The following is a 16,529-nucleotide window of genomic DNA, read 5'->3' on the forward strand; positions in this document are numbered from 1 at the left end:
GCATATGACAAAGTAACCACATATGCCTACCGCAAAGCAAGTTGAAACTGGTTCAAGTCGCTTGGTGCCACGAAATCCAATCTCTTGAGAGAAGTGTTACTCTGAACTGAGGAGAGGAACTATGAATATGACTTCCCAATTGATACCTACTTGCTAAGAATCGTAGGCTATAGCAGAAAACACGAAGCACACAGAAGAATCAGGGCTGCATGAAGCAGAACCAAACACGGTTTGCAGAAACGGATCAAGCAGATTAGCATAAACAAATTTGAAGTCACTTGAAAATGTAAATACAGAAGGTAAAGCAGGGAATCGCGTCCCTCGGGTATGCAAAACAAATTCAAATCACCATACCACCCATCCAGCCGTCCCCCATGAAACCACATACGCCATTATCATTTAAGGATGTCAGTTCATCCCAATCAGCATTCAACAAGCAAACACAACCCGTAATGATCCATGTCCCATACCGTCCGAATAGCGAAAAGAAAAAAAGAATACATTAGACAAAGAAGAGAATAATCCAAAAAAAAGGAGGAGTACTTGGAAATACCATAGGGGAAATGGCTAGACTTGACACCAAAAATAACGACTGCACTCACAATCAATGCCTTCCTGCACCATTACCCATCAAATTATGCGATTGTTGCTGCTGCATTGCTTGAGCTTGAGCGTGGACCTGTGCTTGAGCTTGGGCCTGCGCATGGGCCTGAGCCTGGGCTTGGTTCTGGGCTACTTGAGCAGCAATAATAGCGCGTTGACGGCCATTTTCACGATCCTTCTTCATAACCTCACTCACGAATTGCCTAGCCTCCTTTTCGAGACCCTCATGGAAATGCGCATGGAGCTCGGCCGGGTATGTATGAGGAGGTCCAACTGTGCTGGAGTATTTGCTTGCCATCTCTGCTCTAAGACGCTGCAGATGGCTTTGGTATAGATTGCCGTAGTGCTGGGCCAGTGGGTGCTTTCTGGGATTGTTAACGCCATTAGGCTGTTGGGCTCCTTGTTGGGCTGCTGCTTGCTGTGCGGCTGCAAGCATTTGTTGCTGTTGAGCGGACAGCTGCGGTATATTCGAGTGGTGCTGTTGCTGCGTCTGTTGCTGCTGATGACCTTGATGGGCAGCTTGCATATGTGCCAGTTGTGAGCGAAGTAGCTGTGCTTGAAACGCCTGGGGATGCATCTGCTGCTGTTGGGGCCCTCGAGGCTGTTGTTGTTGCTGCGGATGGTGCTGTTGCTGTTGCTGCAGTATCTGTTGTTGCTGAGCTTGTTGAATATTCTGCTGCGCGACTGCGTTCGCATGCATTTGCACAACTTGTTGAGGGTTAAACTGATGACCAGGATTAAGACCTTGCTGTTGAGCGAGTATTGCCTGCCTCTGTTGCATCATAGCATGCTGCTGCTGAGGCGTCATCACCATGCGATTCATTTGTGGAGCCATCATAGTTTGGCCCATAACAGGGGTTTGGGTCATAGTGGTCGTGATGGGGCTTCCGTGTCCCATGCGTTGGGTAGGGGTAATATTTCGCATTATGGGTGTCGCATGAGACATTGCCGGTGTCCCGTGGGCCATTTGCGGTGTTTCGTGAGCATTCTGACCTTGTTGACTTCGGCTTGCGACCATAGGATGGCTCATCGCATTTGGATGGCCGGCTTGCATTGAAGTTGTGGCGACGATTGGGCTCCGCGCGGCTTCAGCAGAACTTCCCATTCCCATAGAAATCCCCTGGCTCATGGTAGGAACCATCACATGCCCTGCTAGCGGTGAAGACGCATGTGGCGTAGTGTTTCGTACAATGGGAGAAGACTGGGGTCCTTGCGATACAGCGGCAAGATGCGCTGACTGCGGTGCCTGCGTGCCCGCAATACCAACTGCATTTCCGCGAGAGGGGGGCCGACGGCTTTGCTGGTTAGCGACAAGCTGAGCCTGAGTTTGCGGAGACTGCTGCGCGGCCAAATGCTTGCGACGTTCTTCCCTGGCTTGTTCTTCAATCTGACGAAACTCAGACCGTCGTCTCTCTCTGTCGGCATCCTGCTGCTCTCTTTTAGCCCGATCCTGTTGAAGCTTTCGATCATGATCGCGTTTTGCCTTCTCTTCGTATTGGGCACGAATATTTTCAAGAGTTTTGAACCGTGAAAACCGGGGCTCAAAGGGTGCTGCACCGCATTCTTCATCCACAGCGGATTTGTTACCTCCAGCGGCAGCTGAACTAGCAGGTTCAAGTCGTTCATCCATGATAAGCATGAATCGTTCCTCTTCCGCTGCCAGTGCTTCATCAGCGGCCAGTTCAGCAACCGTCCGTCTCCTCGTCGTTGGCGATGGGGGCTTGTGGCGGTGAAGCGGCGATTCCAGGGATTTAAGTAGCTTTTGGCTTGCCTCAAAACTATCGACAGGCTCCAGGTACAGCGGGGGCGCAGTAGCTTTGATCAACTTGGCTTCAAATTCTGATAATTCATGCGGTTCCACCATCATCTTCTGACGCTTAGTTGGAGGTCCTCGATCGGCCAGTGAAGGTTGGACTGCGGTTAGAGGGGTAGATGGCGAAGGGAGAGTAGCGGACGCTGGAGGCCGTGAGACGTTGTAGGCTTGTGGCTGTCGCTGAGCTACTGCTCTTGGATCGGGAGTCGTCGATAAAATTGTTAATTCTGCCTGTAACGACTGAGGAGTGGGATACAAGACCGTGGTGAAAACCTGTGGTTTTGGGGCACCACTGGAGGAACCATTGTCGTTCCGCTTCTCCTTGTGAAGACCTGATGGTTGCAACTGTTGATCAGGCGGCCCAGTGCTATTAGCTTTTGGTTGCACCTGAGTTTGTTTGGGATAGGGGGTATAGGGAGAAGGAGTAATGTGCTCGTTGTGGTTATGAATGGAAAATAGGGAACCCTTTTCCTTCGACGAGGACCTGGACGAGCTAGGCTGGTTGGATAGGGACTTGTGATCGACGACGCGGACAATGAGACAACCTAAGAAGCGTAAAATTAGATCCCAGTTGTTCCAAAACCGATTTATGGCTAGGTAAATACCTTCATAAAATCGCACACCACCCCTGAGCAATTCCTCCATCATGTCGTGGGGAACAGTCCCGGCTTTGATGTGTTCGATGATGACTTTCATTTCGGAATTATAAGGAAAGCTTCCGTCTTGCTTCTCAAATCGAAAATGGGTGGGGTGAAGATGTATCGTGAAAGATGGTGGCTGCTTCGCATATTTCTTTAGGAGATAAGCTGTAGTTTTCACTGCAGGTAGTTGCGGTCAACCTTCCACACCGTCCATGGTATACTAAAGCAAACGGCAACTTACCGTAGGGCTCGGGGAGGCGCTTTGCCGATCGCCTATCTCCATTGCTAGCATCAATACTTCTAGCTCTTGTGGAGATGCGCAACCGCGAAGATGGATCGGACCCCTTCAGAGGTTCCTTTCTCACCCTCGGCATTGGCCGGCCGGAGACGCCATTGACGGCTGCGGAGTTCATCGAGGACGACGAAGTAGCTTGGTTGGTGGAGGCCGGCTTGCTTGTTGAGGCAACGGCGGACGCTGTAGGCTGCGAAGGCCTCATGCCGTTGGGTCCAGATTGGACGAAGCTGGGTGTGGGACGCTTGAGCTTGCCGGCATGCGCAGCGGATTTGGCTGATACTGCGGTCGCCATGGTCACCCAAAAGGCGCCCACAACCACAAAGGGTTGGCCGCTATTCGGCTCAAATGCGTTGCGATCCTGTCGAAGCTCCTAGGACGGGTAAGACGATGAATATGTTCGACATGTGGGGAGGGACCGGGAGGTTGCCTCTGGGCAGCGCGTTGGAGCAAAGGAGTCAAACTCGCGTTGGTATAAACGCATAGAAGGACTCTACATCATTCACAGAGAGTCACGCAAGGGCTCATCTTTGGTACCAGCACAGAGATGGCCGAGCAGCGAGGTCGTCGTCCTGATGGCTGTTGACTGAATCTCGTTGACGGTCGATTTGATGCCAAGGAATGAGGCTTGATGGCACCACGTGAGGTCCATCGCTGACTAAGCGCCAATGCCAAGGCTTATATAGAATTGGCTGAGAGACACTGAAGATATTTGCTAAAGGATGGACGAAAGGGATAAATACAAAGCTTGGGTGCGGTGTACATATTCAGTGTTATTATATCACGCTCGTTCCTCCCAGGGGTATCTTCCCTCCGTGGCCGGCCATTAAAAGCCCCTCATGATCACCATCCCTTACCAGTGCCAAAAGCCAGCCCACCAGAAATTAGATCAAAAAGTATTATCATAACAAAGTAGGAAAACGCCAGTGAAAATATTGATTAGTGAGAGAATGCCCACTATCTTTGTAGACGTCGTCACATCAATCATTCATGGCCGCAAACTCGTCGTTTCCAGTGATCTCCAGCGCGTAATCCATCCACAACGTCAATCCGTTTCCCCAGTCCTATCACCCCCTCCTTTTGCCACCATTTTTCCCCTTTGGTTGCTAGGCTAGACTCGTCGTCGCTATCTACTAGCCCTCCGCGGCCCCCTTCGTCGCCAACAACTACGACAACTTGTCGGACCCAGCCTGTCAAATTATGGACAGTCTCGCCTTTGTCTCCAGTAAGGCTCTCCTGAATGTAGACGAGATCTGGCGAAAGGTGTCTAATAATGTGAACATGACCCGTGGGCGTGCTGAAGGGCATAATCATTGACTCTTTATCCACGAGCACCTGGGCTTGATTATAAAGGGTCTTGAAGAACGGGGATGCCAAAGGAAACTCGTCTGTGGTCGGCTTGGGCTCGATATCCTTCAAATCTTCCTTGGAATCTGCAGCTATGACTTCTTCGGGGCTGATATTGGAGTAGGATGAGGCCATTGACAAGGTAGGACGAGAGGAGTTTCCGTCCGCGGCGGTTCGAGGTTCCATCCCAGGCGCATAAATAAGAACAAAAACACGCGCAGTGTCCGGCTCGATATACTCGGGCAGATGGGCGAGAATGGACTATGAATATTAGTTAGTATTTAGCATATGAGGATTGGTAAGACGTGAATTAGCATACAGCATGTCCAGATACACTGTCATCGTCAGGTTCGCCACTAGAGACTGAGGATACGACAATCGCAACGGTCTTTTTCCGTTTGGCCATTGGCTCCGTTGCGGCTGGAGTCACAGGAGGAATCCCTCCAGTCACAGAGCGAGCTGGTGGTTCGCTCGTGCCAGGCGGTACGGTTTCTTCAGCCCATCTTGAATGGTCTTCAAAGTCACCGGATCCCTCTTCGCGGATTGCGCTCAGCGCCCCTCCAACGGCAGCTCCTGCAGCCGCAACCCCAGCAGCCACTTTTTTGCTAGCACCATCGAGTAATTGCTGGGGGCTCGGCGACCGGCGCCAGGCGCCTTGCAGGCGAGACAGCACGCTGTTGTCTTCTTCTAGCGGGCGATGTTCGGCGCCAGTGGCCGTACCCCTTGCATAGCCCGAATCTTCAGCACCTGGGTCTAGTCCGATCGGGGTACGACGCTCCGGAGAACCATTGTATTCGTCTTCATCATCCTCGTTGCGCTCGCTCCATGCCCATGCCACCAGTCCGACCGCCGCGACCGACACTGTCACTGCAAGGGGGATCCAGTACCCGAGTGCTGTGCGGCGACCGCTCGAGCTAAAACCGGTTGGGCGTCGACGGCGACCGTAGCGATCCGACATGTGGGGCAGAGATCAGTGAAGGATAAGGAACGGGCTGCCTGTTGCGATGCACTGGTCGATGGGAAAGACAGCGCATTGCGCTCTTAGCGATGGAAAGCGGAGAGTCGATGCTTCCATCGTTCCCCCAGGCGACCAGTGAGCAAGCCGCCGCCCGCCTTCAGCCTCGGAAGTTCGCAGAATCGGTGTGGCTGGGGCTTGCTGAGTTAGTTAGCATGTGGCTGGGGGTTTGCGCTGTTTGCACTTCAGATAAGGCTGATGACTAATGAGCTGCTTATTGTCACGTGCTCGAAATTGTTTGCCCGCAGTGACTCTTTGTAAGGCGGGCATCTAAGCTGTAGACAGTAATTATAACCAAGACAGTCGCTGAGAAAAATATCCTGAAGAATGCCTCACTCCGGCCCCCCGCTGGGGTTCCAGGCCCTAATACTCTGCGGCCCTGGGGTGTCGTTAAACACGTTCACGTCTATTCCGGAAGAATTCCCCAAGGCTCTAGTACCGATCGCAAACCGCCCGATGGTTTGGTATCCCTTGGATTGGTGTTATCGCATGGGAATTACAAGTACGAGCCACCATGCTTCTGGAACTGCGTTTTGCTACTGCTTTGTTGCGCAACCCCGCGTTGTAAACTGATGGACGAACCATAGATATCACACTTATTACGCCCCAATCCAGCAAAGCTGCATTAGAAGCCTCCTTATCACAAAACCCCCATCTCACATCCCTTCCGTCCCCGTCCGCAACGATCCTCGCTCCGGAGAGTTTAACTCTTACCACAGGAACTGCAGAACTCCTCCGCCTCCCAGAGATTCAAGCATGCATAAAGTCGGATTTCATATTGCTTCCCTGTGATTTAGTGTGCGAAGTTCCCGGCGTCACCTTCCTAGAAGCATGGATGACGGCGCATGGCGCTCTAGATGCTTCATGGGACGGGGACTGGCTTGAATCAAGGACCTCGAGTTTGGTGGGCGTAGGCGGCGAACGATGTGGACGAAGGGGCGGAATCAGCGTGTGGTACCCCACTGCACCCAACGGTGCAAAAACAAAGACCGAAGTTGCTGATTTTGTTGCGCTCACGCCTTTAGACAAAGATGAGGCACCTGCAGTACGTGCAGGTAGCAATGGCTCGTCGTCTTTGGCTAAACTAGTCTATACGATGCCAATGGATAGCTTGAAGGATGCAATGGAGGAGCACCAGGCGCTGCTACTTCGGCATTCGTTATTGAAACGCCATGGCAAAATCAAAATGCTAACAACCTATCGAGATGCGCATATCTATATATTGCCGTACTGGGTCAAGGAAATGGCATTGATGAACGAAAAATTCGAAAGCATCAGCGAAGATCTAGTGGGTTGGTGGGCCAAGGCGGAATGGCAAAGTGGCCTAGGAGAGAAACTGGGTCTGCGAGAGATTTTCGACCCGGACAGAGATCACGGAAACAAATTTGGCAACAGGCGTGACCAAGTGGAAGAAGACATCGACCTGATGGCTATGAGCACAACAAAATCCACGCGGTGGTTGGATATCAACCCTAACGGTACGATGTCCCGGTCCAAGCCCGGCCCCTTGGCTCGCAGCGACACACTTCAGGAGATCGAAGTATTACCCTCACCGGACAAGCTTATCGTCCCTCCTGTCCTGGCATACATACATTCATCCAAGCCATCCGAACCTATCCTCCGACGCGTCGACAACTCCGCCCTGCTCCTGTCTACCTCTCTCCGCCTCGCAAAACTCGAAGCTATCAGTGATGCCGGCGAATCTTGCTCCTCACTTGCCCATCAAAACAAAATTGCTCATCCAGCTGGCATCGCCCAGCGCTGTACTGTCACCAAGGCAGACTGCCTCATTGCTGAAAACGTCACAGTTGAAGAAAAAGCAGTTGTCAAGGAGTCTGTTGTGGGCGCGAATTGTCATATAGCCAGCGGTGCGCGCCTCACTCGCTGCCTGCTTATGGATGGCGTCATTGTCGGCGAACGAAGCCAGCTTACGGATTGCATTATTGGGCGGAGAAGTAAGATTGGACGTGAGTGTGTGCTGAAGGAATGCGAGGTACAAAATGGAAATGTAGTTCCTGACGATACGGATGCGAAGAACGAGCAGTTTATGATATTTGAGGGCTTGGATGATGAGATGGCTGGCCTCAGTGGCGGCGAGGAGGGCGATGGATTAGATATGAGTGACAAATTCAAGGCTTAATGTGAATTAAAACATTTGAACAGCAAGGACTGAGCAAAATGCCTGTTCTAAACCAGTAGACTGTGCATCTTGATATTGATCAGCCAAGTACATGTCGCCAGAAGATAGGAATATCCACCAGATTTGGGTCTGTGTTTACGAATCAAACTTGCAAAGCCTACAACGGGGAGATACAGCAAAGCATATATCTCTCGGCTCACACTCTGTTCCGCTGCCTCCTGGTTGTTCTTGTTGTTTTCCTCAAAGTGAATCCATCACCGGCGATCCACACGTGATGCGCTGACGACGGACAGTGACACCCACGAAGACCAAAGACTGACGACGACAACGTTGGGCATTCAATTCCAACGCGGCCACAAGTCCATTGACGGTTGTTTTTGTTGAAGCTACGGGTTTTGATAGTTGTTCAAGCGTCGAAATGAGCGGCTTGAAGGGGATGGTCAAGGATGGGTGGCATCCCAAGGGCAAGGAGGGCGGCCGCGAGAGTTGGCGCGGCGATTTCAAGGGCATCAACCAGGTGGTATGTCTTCAGCATCCGTTTCTACGAGCGCAATCCCTGCGGACTAGATGTCGTTTCCGCTTCTCTCGTGCTAATCTCTCCAATCTAGGCCGGATGGGTAGGAAAAGGCAAAAGCTCAGATGCCAGCCAGCGGTCCGAGCATGTTCCACGACCGCTGTCCACTCTAAAGGACCCATCGTCTTTCGCACCACCTCCTAGACGCGCAAACACCGCCGGTGCGGCCTCGTATACTCCTCCAGTCTCTTCACGGCAGCATCAAGTTGAAGAGAGTGCTCCCGCACAGCCTGGCCCCCCGCCCGTGCCATATCGCGCCGACACCACGGGTCTCTCAACCCGCCACTTTCCTACGCCGCCAACCCGCCAGGGTGACTCGTCTCATCAAGGCCATAGCTCGACGGCGAAGACAATGCCGTCCCTACCGCCCAGACTACCGCCCCGGAGATCCTCCCCCAACCTTTCCCCACAAACATCCCCGCCGCCATACGAAGCTGTTGCAGCCCCCAAAAACGCAGAATCGTACCTTAACCAAGGCGCCATGAACCGCTTAGCCAATGCCGGTGTCTCTGTCCCGGCGTTTGGTATCCAGCGTCAGGGAAGCAGCAACTCTTACCTCCCTAATACGGGCCGAACTGCCGCCAGTACCGATAATACAACAAACGAGCTACAGGCTCGGTTTTCACGTCTAAACCCATCTCCCTCATCGGCTATCTCCTCTATCCCCTCCAATACGCCCAGTCCCATACAAGGTGTCACTTCTCAGCAACTGCAAACAGCAGCCACGGCAGCTTCGCATGTCGCGTCCCAACCGGCCGTCCAACAACACATTTCGCACCAAACCTCCGCAAATGAATATCATCCAGGGCTTCCCGCACGGGCCAACAGTTTTCGGGAGCGCCATGATGATCAAATACAAGCCGTAAAAGGCAAACTCAATGGCTTCAATCAGAAATATGGTATCACCAAACGGATAAACGATTTCATTGAAGACCAAAAGTCTCCCGCTCATCCGGACCCTCCAGCTCCTGCTCCACCGCCCGGACACGTCGCTGTCCAGGCACCTAGTCCACATCACCCGTATTCATCCCCGAATACTTCTCGGCCAGATTTGGATGCGCTCAACAAGAGAAAACCGCCTCCGCCACCGCCGCCGCCAAAGAAACCGTCTCTACATTCAAGACCGGTCAATCATTCTCCGTCGCCGCCTCCGCTACCGTTGAATACTAAACCGCGCTGACTCGTAATTTCCTTTATTTAATACCTCTTTATGCATTATTGGTCCGTGTGAGATGGAGACAAGGGTTTACGCAGTGGTTTCCGGCGTTTCAAGGTTGTTTTCGCAAGGCTGGATAAGTCAACAGTGTTGTAAAGTGAGTGCGCTTGTCACTTGGTATGTACATACATACAGTACATACATAGAACCCAGCGCAATTAGTGTTAATTCCAGCGGTGGTTCATGAAGTATATACGAACCAATACATAGGGGTACCTGCCTGGCAGTCGAGAAATGGGTTGGAAATTCTAGCCCTATCCCTTCCACAAGAGAGTCTGCTACTCTGTGGTACTGCAGTGCGCACACTTGAGGAGCAGCATGATAAATTTCCGACTGTTCACCATGGCCAAAGTGAAGAAGAATGCAGTGAGTCTTATTACTGAACAAAGTCACCATTCGCATTATTCTGTTACCGTTGTCCGATGCAATATGAAGGCTTATAGCCTGCGATAACCAAGCCCACAGCCGCACATCGCAATTGCATACAAGCCTATTCCCCTGCGGTCAGAACGCTCCCATTGACCTTCTGAACAGTCAAACAGCCAGGAGCCCAGTACAAATCACACAATGCCTTCCCACCCATCAGAAAACATCCCCCTTGCCCTCTCCACAAACTGGTTCCTCACCCAACCACCCACATTCCCCTACCCCGAACTCCGCGCCCACGCGCCCATCTCCTCCGCCACATACACCTGGGAATGCACCGAGTGCTTCGACACTCACCTCTCCAGCCCAGCCTCTCGCCCCAGCCAGGACTGGACCCTCATCGGCGCCGTCCAATGGGAAATCGACATGAGCATTTCCAAGCTCCGCATCCGCTGGAACACCGCTGACATCCCCGGCACCCTGCGTGCAGACATCAAACATATCCCGTCCATCGCAGCCACTTCACACTCACCGCTTACCCCCGACCAGCTCCGGCTCGCCTCGCAGTGGTACGCGCCACACATCCTCTCCTTCGCCCGCTCCCATCTCTACACCACCGTCGCCGACGGCGAATGCTGGTCCCTCGCCTCCGCCGCCCTCCACCACGCTCGCCATGCCGCTGTCCGCGACGGGCATGAACCCCCGCGTCCCAGCACGGGCCGTGTCCATGGCCACCTCATCCTCGACTGGAGCGTGTCCTCGCACTTCCCCCCCGACGGCATCCTGAAAGCCGCCGATGTGCGGGCGGGGGATATCATGGAGCTGTCAGATGCGCATTTTCGGCACCGGCGGGCGTTGCTCGGTGGACTGGTGACGGGGGAAGAGAATGTGAGGGTAGGTGAGCACACGGCGATTGTGGAGTGGGTGAGGGGTGTGGAGATGGGGGTTTTGGAGCAGAATGCGAGGGTGGAGAGGGTGGTGATGGAGGGCAAGTATGATTTGGGAGAGATGATGAAGGGGAGGGTGATGGTGTATAGACCCGTGGGGGGAGCCAGTACGGGGGTGTTGAGCTTAGAGGGAGTGTGCGAGCAATGGTAGAGAGTTGCGCTCTGGGGCCAGTGCCTCTAATACTCCTTTTTGTGTCCATATAATGCGTGGAATTGAATTGATGAGTTTTCATATGTAGAGTACAGAGTAGTTGTTCGCTCAAAGGGCACAAGCGATTTGATTAAACGCCGAACTACTCAGGATCAGGGTTCACGCCTCCAGCGCTAGTAACCGGGATCATCGCCGCGTCTCCTCCGGATCGCATCTTGTTTGGCGCACATCTTAATCTCCTGAGGGCTAAATTGTACCAGGGGAAGTCCCTGTTGAAACTTGATGAACAAGGATGGCCGATGCACTGTTCATCAATTGTGTCGAGCCAGGATTGAGACGTCATTTATTTGCAATTAAATGTTGCGTTATTCTCAAGGATGGGATGCATGTTGCTGCAAGAAACAGTTTCGAGGACAGGGGTTAAAATTTGTCGGAATGTTCGGAATTGCAGTTTTGTTTTGAAGATCCTAATCAATACACACTTTCACTCTGACAGTTCATGGAATAGGAGACCAGACACAGCACGGGCACAAAATATGTTAATAGACATGGAAAAAAGGGACCAAGAGGGAAGATATAACAAGAAAGGGACAGTTCGGAGGCCAACATGAAAAGAAAAACAAAAGTTGTAACCCTTGATCTACCAGATGATTAGAAAAAGTAGAAAAGAAACAAAAATTTGAAAACGGTATACCGCGCTAGAAAACAAAAAGGAAAGACCGATAAGCTGGACACTGATTGAGAGATGGCAAGTCAATGAAAACCCATTAATACCGAGTATACGCAACGGAGATAACCGCAAGAAGACGCAGAGCAACGGAGCCTTGTTTTTGAAATTCAGGGTTGTGTGAGGGGAGTCATGGGGCAGGTTAGCCTCTTGTCTATGCGCTTGGGAAGGGCGCCGGGGAGGGGGGGGGGGAATGTAATGTAGGCGTGACAGGCTTCCGGGTCGTCATCAAAAGCAATATTGTATAGAGATATGCCGGAGATTCGGTTTTCGCGTCGAGGGTGAGCCAGCAAGAAAAGAAAAGGATAAAATAATACACATAGGAAAACGCTAGAACACTACTTTGCGGGAAAAGAACGCCGCCAGTGATGCAGAATCGTTAAAAAAAGTGTGTATAAACCTTGGATGATTCATGCACTTCCATCTCCTATCAACCGTATTAGCAACTTAACCAGAGATGAAGCCAAAGAGGCGTACCATTTTGAAAGTATTAAGCTCCTCCTTGATCTGCTGAGCCAAAAGAGGAGTCAACCGATTGCAAGTCGCGATATCCCCACGACGATCATACTCGCCGCTGGGCCAGGTATCATGAAACTGGATTCTAGGGCTAAAAGAAATATTTCTGGATGCATTTTGAGGGGTAGCAGGGGCGCTGTTTGCGCGACTGGCACTAAAGCGGCCTCCCGGAAGGAAGTATTCATCGCCATCAATCATTACGGAGTCAGTGCGACGATGACCAGAACCGGGCGGCCGATCATCGCGGGGCGTGGTAGGAGCACTGGAACGAGGAGACTCGGAAAAGTGGGAATCTGACGGGCGCATGACGGGGGAACAACCGCCGGGCATGGTTTCTACACAGTTTTAGTATCAAATTAGAACAGAACTCGCTGGGAAGAAACGTACTTTTGAGTATGCCTTTTTTCACGGCGGCAAGAATCTCAGCTCTCTCCTTATCACCACCCAAAATGCTCTTTCGCGAGCGAATATTTTCATCCCTGTCGGCACTCCTTTTAGAGTTGGCGGTGTCCACTGAGTTTCGTTCAATCGCCGGAGGTTCACGGGGTAAACTGGGGATGGCAGAAGTTGCACTTTCGAGCTGGGCTTCCACTGTGACCCGCGAGACCTGAGGCACCATCGGCTCCGACTCAAGTGACACATTATGTAGAGACTTTGGCCGGAACAACCCTACGAGCGATCGAGTGGATCGTTTGACTCCTTTGCCCATTTTGCGCAGCATGATAGAGGCAGACGATGCAGTTGAAGAGACCGAAATATTATCCGTTGATCCGGTGAAGAAATGGCGTTGGCCTGAGTAGATGTTTTCACCAAGACCACCAGCTTCTTGTTTCTGGGCAATGGCAGCTTGTTCAGCTCCCAATTCTTCATCAAGCTGCTGTTTGCGAGTCATTTCGGGGTTATCAGGCGACGAAGCACTTCGAAGTTCTGCAACACTGCTGAAAGAGAGTGCTCGACGAAGCCTTGACTTGCCAGCCTTTCCACCTTTCTTCGAAATCTCGCTGAGCCGCTTTGCAGCGGGGCTTTGGAACTTGGCCTGATCTGAGGGATGATCTCGAGATATTCCCTCTGTTCTCGCCTTTGCGTTATCCGCTTCCATAACGACGGGTTTCGAAAGTGGGGAAGAAGTACCGCGTTGTGAAACTTCCACGGGTCGTGGTGTTGTGGTGGCTGATTTCGAAGATTGACTGGAGGTGACGGGTTGTTTGTTGGCCTGGAATGAAATTAGCATTGAATAATAAACACCAAAGTGAAGGAACATACCAAACTCGACGAACGAGAGGGAGTTTCCAGAACCTTGACGTTCAAAGATCCCTGGGTTTTCAGAGGAAACCTGTTTGCTCTTGCGACCCCAATGGAGACTGGACCTTTGGAGAAAATTCAGGTGGCACAAGGTTGAGGAGCCCGGCGCTATCTATGCTTCCCAGGCTCCTACGTCGGTACCTCTTAGCAAGTTCCGGGGTCGCTTTCTCAGTAGTAGGAACATTGTCAGCACTGGCATTTCTGTTGTGTTGAGAGAAGCTGGGCTTCAGTTCTGGATTCTCCGGTCGAGAAAGCGACAAGGCTGGGTATTTTTCGCCCAAGGCTGCGTCAGAAGTCGCTGAAGGGCTTAATGGAACCGTGCCAACCGTGACTGAGGCAGATGGGGCATTGGAGTTGGCCAGCTGTTCGGTGCGTCGCTGACCACGACGATATCGATCTGGAGAAGGTTTTGCAGAAGGAGAAGATGGGGCTGGAGGCGTGAGCAAGGAGATGGGCGGAAGAGACAAGTCTACAGTGGACAACGGACGCGGGGCACGCTCCCGTTTTACTTGACGAGAAGGTAGAGCCGAGTCATCCTTGGAACGAAAAGAATGGGCGGACGACGTAACCGACGCCGAAGAATTAGTGGATACCGAACCAGCAGCATGATGGTAATGCGCACGAGGGGGAACGGCGCCGGGATATGCAGGGGTGAGGTCTGTCTGCGATGAATGACTCCAGCTGTCGGCTTTGAGTTGCGAGAGCGAATTGGGGCGGAGCTGGGGTGATTGGTTACCCGAGTTGGCCAAGCTAGGAGTGCTGGTGAAGGCATAAGGGGCGACAGGTTGTGTGGAGGAGGGAGGGTGTCTGTAGCCGGTGATGGGACCAACACCACTGTAAGATTGGCGGTGGTGCTGGGTATTGCGGGCCATTTGATACTGCGGGTGGTGCTGCTGGGATTGGAGTTGTGTGGCGCCGGAAGCGGAAGCAGGACGGGGTTGGAGCAAGGTGATTGTACTAGCTTGCTGAGGGATTGTTTGAACCAATGCGGCCATGGTTGACACGAGTGTCTCCGGTTCAAGAAGGGGACAGGGGGAGCGAGCGAGCGTCCGAGTTCAGCAAATTAATCGATGGGGATTATGTGAAGGTGGAGAAAGGACAACCTGTCAAAAAGTCGGGTCAGTGAGAAAGACTGGTCGGCCAGGAACACGGCCAACGGGGATGGGAGTGGCTTGACGGTGATCGAAACAGTGAAGCAGTTTGATTTAGGTTGGAAGAAGGGCGGAGAGGCGCAGAGGGAAGGCTTGCATAAAGCAGGGACTCACCAAGACATGAAATGTCACAAACAGCCGACGGGGGTGAGGGGGTGGACTATGAGACAAGGCCCGAATGGACAATGCGTTCAGCAACGGCGAGAGCGCATGACGGTGTCGAAGGGAGCGGGTGGAACGGTGGAGGTTGTTCTCGAAAGATCGGTTGCTTGAAATGGTCCAGGGGGGAAGAAGCGCAGAAGTCCAGGAAAACAATGGCAATACGAAACGGAGGCAGATGCAGGACGCTCTGAAAAAGAAACACAAAAGAGGGCCTAAAAAAGAAGAAGAAGAAGAAGAATCCACGCAGGAGGACGGAGTGGCCGCAGTGAAGCCAACGACGGGAGGCAGCCAGCAAGGGAGACGAGCAACAGCACGGGCGTCGACGGGGCGAATGCAGGTGGTCGAAAGGGAGACAGGAAGCGGGAGAAGGTCAACGCCAGCGATGAGAGAACGAAGGAGAAGGAAGAAAGACGTGAAGCGAGAGAGAGAGGGAGGGCGAGGGGGAGAAGAAACGAAGAGGGAGTGAGGTTGAGGACAAAGTGAGAAGTGAGACAGAGCGAAGAAGACAAGGAGAGGAGACGAAGAGAGAGAGAAACAGACGCAGCGAGGAGAAAGACCGCGTATTGTCACTTGCTGGAATAGGGGAACCCGCCCCTGCGCCAATCAGCGGCCGCCATTCGGTACCGCCTAGCCCGCGTTGGGTCTAGCGTACTGCCCCACCTCGCCCGCCCGTGTGGTGGTGCGCACGGCGGCCGCTGATTGGCTGCTGTGGGCTGCTTTCGCCCGAAGCGGCATAGTGCAGCTGACTCAGCGATGATCTGACCCACGACGGTTGATTACGTAACGTCAAAGCGGAGAGATTTACTGCGGATATGCACATCTTTGCGGCAATCATTAAACACACATTTTTGTCGCTAACTAAGAACTGGTTACCCAAGCACTCGCCATGCCATCATTTACAGTAATAGCACTCTGGCCTGCTGGTCCTCGCCACCTCCCTTTCCTCCCTCGAAATACCACTGTCAGCCGCCTTGGTCCATGACCTGGATCGCCAGTATCCTCCGCAGCACGGAATGCTGTTGCCCATGCTCCGCCAACCCAGCCGTCGCTCCGTCGAGCATCTGTTAAGGAGTTGCTGCCGTTAGCGGAGCGTCAACTCCAGGTTGAGGAGCGGGTGCTGCAGTGACCATCCTGCTGACAGCTTCTTGATCCCCGTCATCCGCGGCTATCAGCAATGCCCTCCAATCGTCGTGATCATTACGAATCCGGCCGTGCCGGTAAGCTAGGCCAGTTGGTCCAACAATCTTGAAAGCCATCATGCGATGTTATTTCCTTATCCCCCCAAATGTTGATATCAAAAACCGGAGCAAGAACGATTTCACCGTGGGTATCACGTGGCGTTTTCTCAGGTCCCGTGTTTCATGCTTCATGGCACATTCAGTCACTCCGGCTGCTGTGCCTCTGTCAGCGTCTCTTCGCCCTCATCCGCCAGCACGTTGAATCCGGGCTCCTGGCCTTTCGTCGGCGGTGACCCGGTGCCGGACTTGCTTCCAACTTTCGAACCTTTCCTGCTCTCTCCTTTACCACCACGAACAGAGACCCACGGCGCTTCGGCTTCTTCGCTTG

General features: G+C 52.7%; 6 protein-coding genes across 6 annotated transcripts; 3 read left to right on the forward strand and 3 right to left on the reverse strand.

Moving 5' to 3' along the window:
• Positions 1-604: 604 nt before the first annotated feature.
• UREG_02921 (uncharacterized protein) lies at positions 605-3,644 on the reverse strand (the record flags this gene model as incomplete). Its single annotated transcript, XM_002543359.1, has 3 exons — positions 605-2,961; positions 3,022-3,234; positions 3,299-3,644. 3 exons carry the CDS (start codon positions 3,642-3,644, stop codon positions 605-607), a joined length of 2,916 nt encoding a protein of 971 aa, XP_002543405.1.
• Positions 3,645-4,333: 689 nt separating this feature from the next.
• UREG_02922 (uncharacterized protein) lies at positions 4,334-5,654 on the reverse strand (the record flags this gene model as incomplete). The annotated part of the gene is made up of 2 exons (XM_002543360.1): positions 4,334-4,957; positions 5,016-5,654. The coding sequence occupies 2 exons, from the start codon at positions 5,652-5,654 to the stop codon at positions 4,334-4,336; spliced, it is 1,263 nt and encodes a 420-aa protein (XP_002543406.1).
• A 384-nt stretch (positions 5,655-6,038) lies between these two features.
• On the forward strand, positions 6,039-7,851 carry UREG_02923 (uncharacterized protein; the record flags this gene model as incomplete). Its single annotated transcript, XM_002543361.1, has 3 exons — positions 6,039-6,213; positions 6,299-7,678; positions 7,724-7,851. 3 exons carry the CDS (start codon positions 6,039-6,041, stop codon positions 7,849-7,851), a joined length of 1,683 nt encoding a protein of 560 aa, XP_002543407.1.
• Positions 7,852-8,269: 418 nt separating this feature from the next.
• UREG_02924 (uncharacterized protein) lies at positions 8,270-9,605 on the forward strand (the record flags this gene model as incomplete). The annotated part of the gene is made up of 2 exons (XM_002543362.1): positions 8,270-8,371; positions 8,460-9,605. 2 exons carry the CDS (start codon positions 8,270-8,272, stop codon positions 9,603-9,605), a joined length of 1,248 nt encoding a protein of 415 aa, XP_002543408.1.
• A 603-nt stretch (positions 9,606-10,208) lies between these two features.
• Positions 10,209-11,105, forward strand: UREG_02925 (uncharacterized protein; the record flags this gene model as incomplete). Its single annotated transcript, XM_002543363.1, has 1 exon — positions 10,209-11,105. The coding sequence occupies one exon, from the start codon at positions 10,209-10,211 to the stop codon at positions 11,103-11,105; it is 897 nt and encodes a 298-aa protein (XP_002543409.1).
• Positions 11,106-12,279: 1,174 nt separating this feature from the next.
• Positions 12,280-14,645, reverse strand: UREG_02926 (uncharacterized protein; the record flags this gene model as incomplete). The annotated part of the gene is made up of 4 exons (XM_002543364.1): positions 12,280-12,683; positions 12,736-13,561; positions 13,612-13,709; positions 13,784-14,645. 4 exons carry the CDS (start codon positions 14,643-14,645, stop codon positions 12,280-12,282), a joined length of 2,190 nt encoding a protein of 729 aa, XP_002543410.1.
• Positions 14,646-16,529: the final 1,884 nt, after the last annotated feature.

This window comes from Uncinocarpus reesii, genomic scaffold (assembly GCF_000003515.1).
Source record: "Uncinocarpus reesii 1704 scaffold_1 genomic scaffold, whole genome shotgun sequence".
Taxonomy (NCBI): Eukaryota; Fungi; Ascomycota; class Eurotiomycetes; order Onygenales; family Onygenaceae; genus Uncinocarpus; species Uncinocarpus reesii.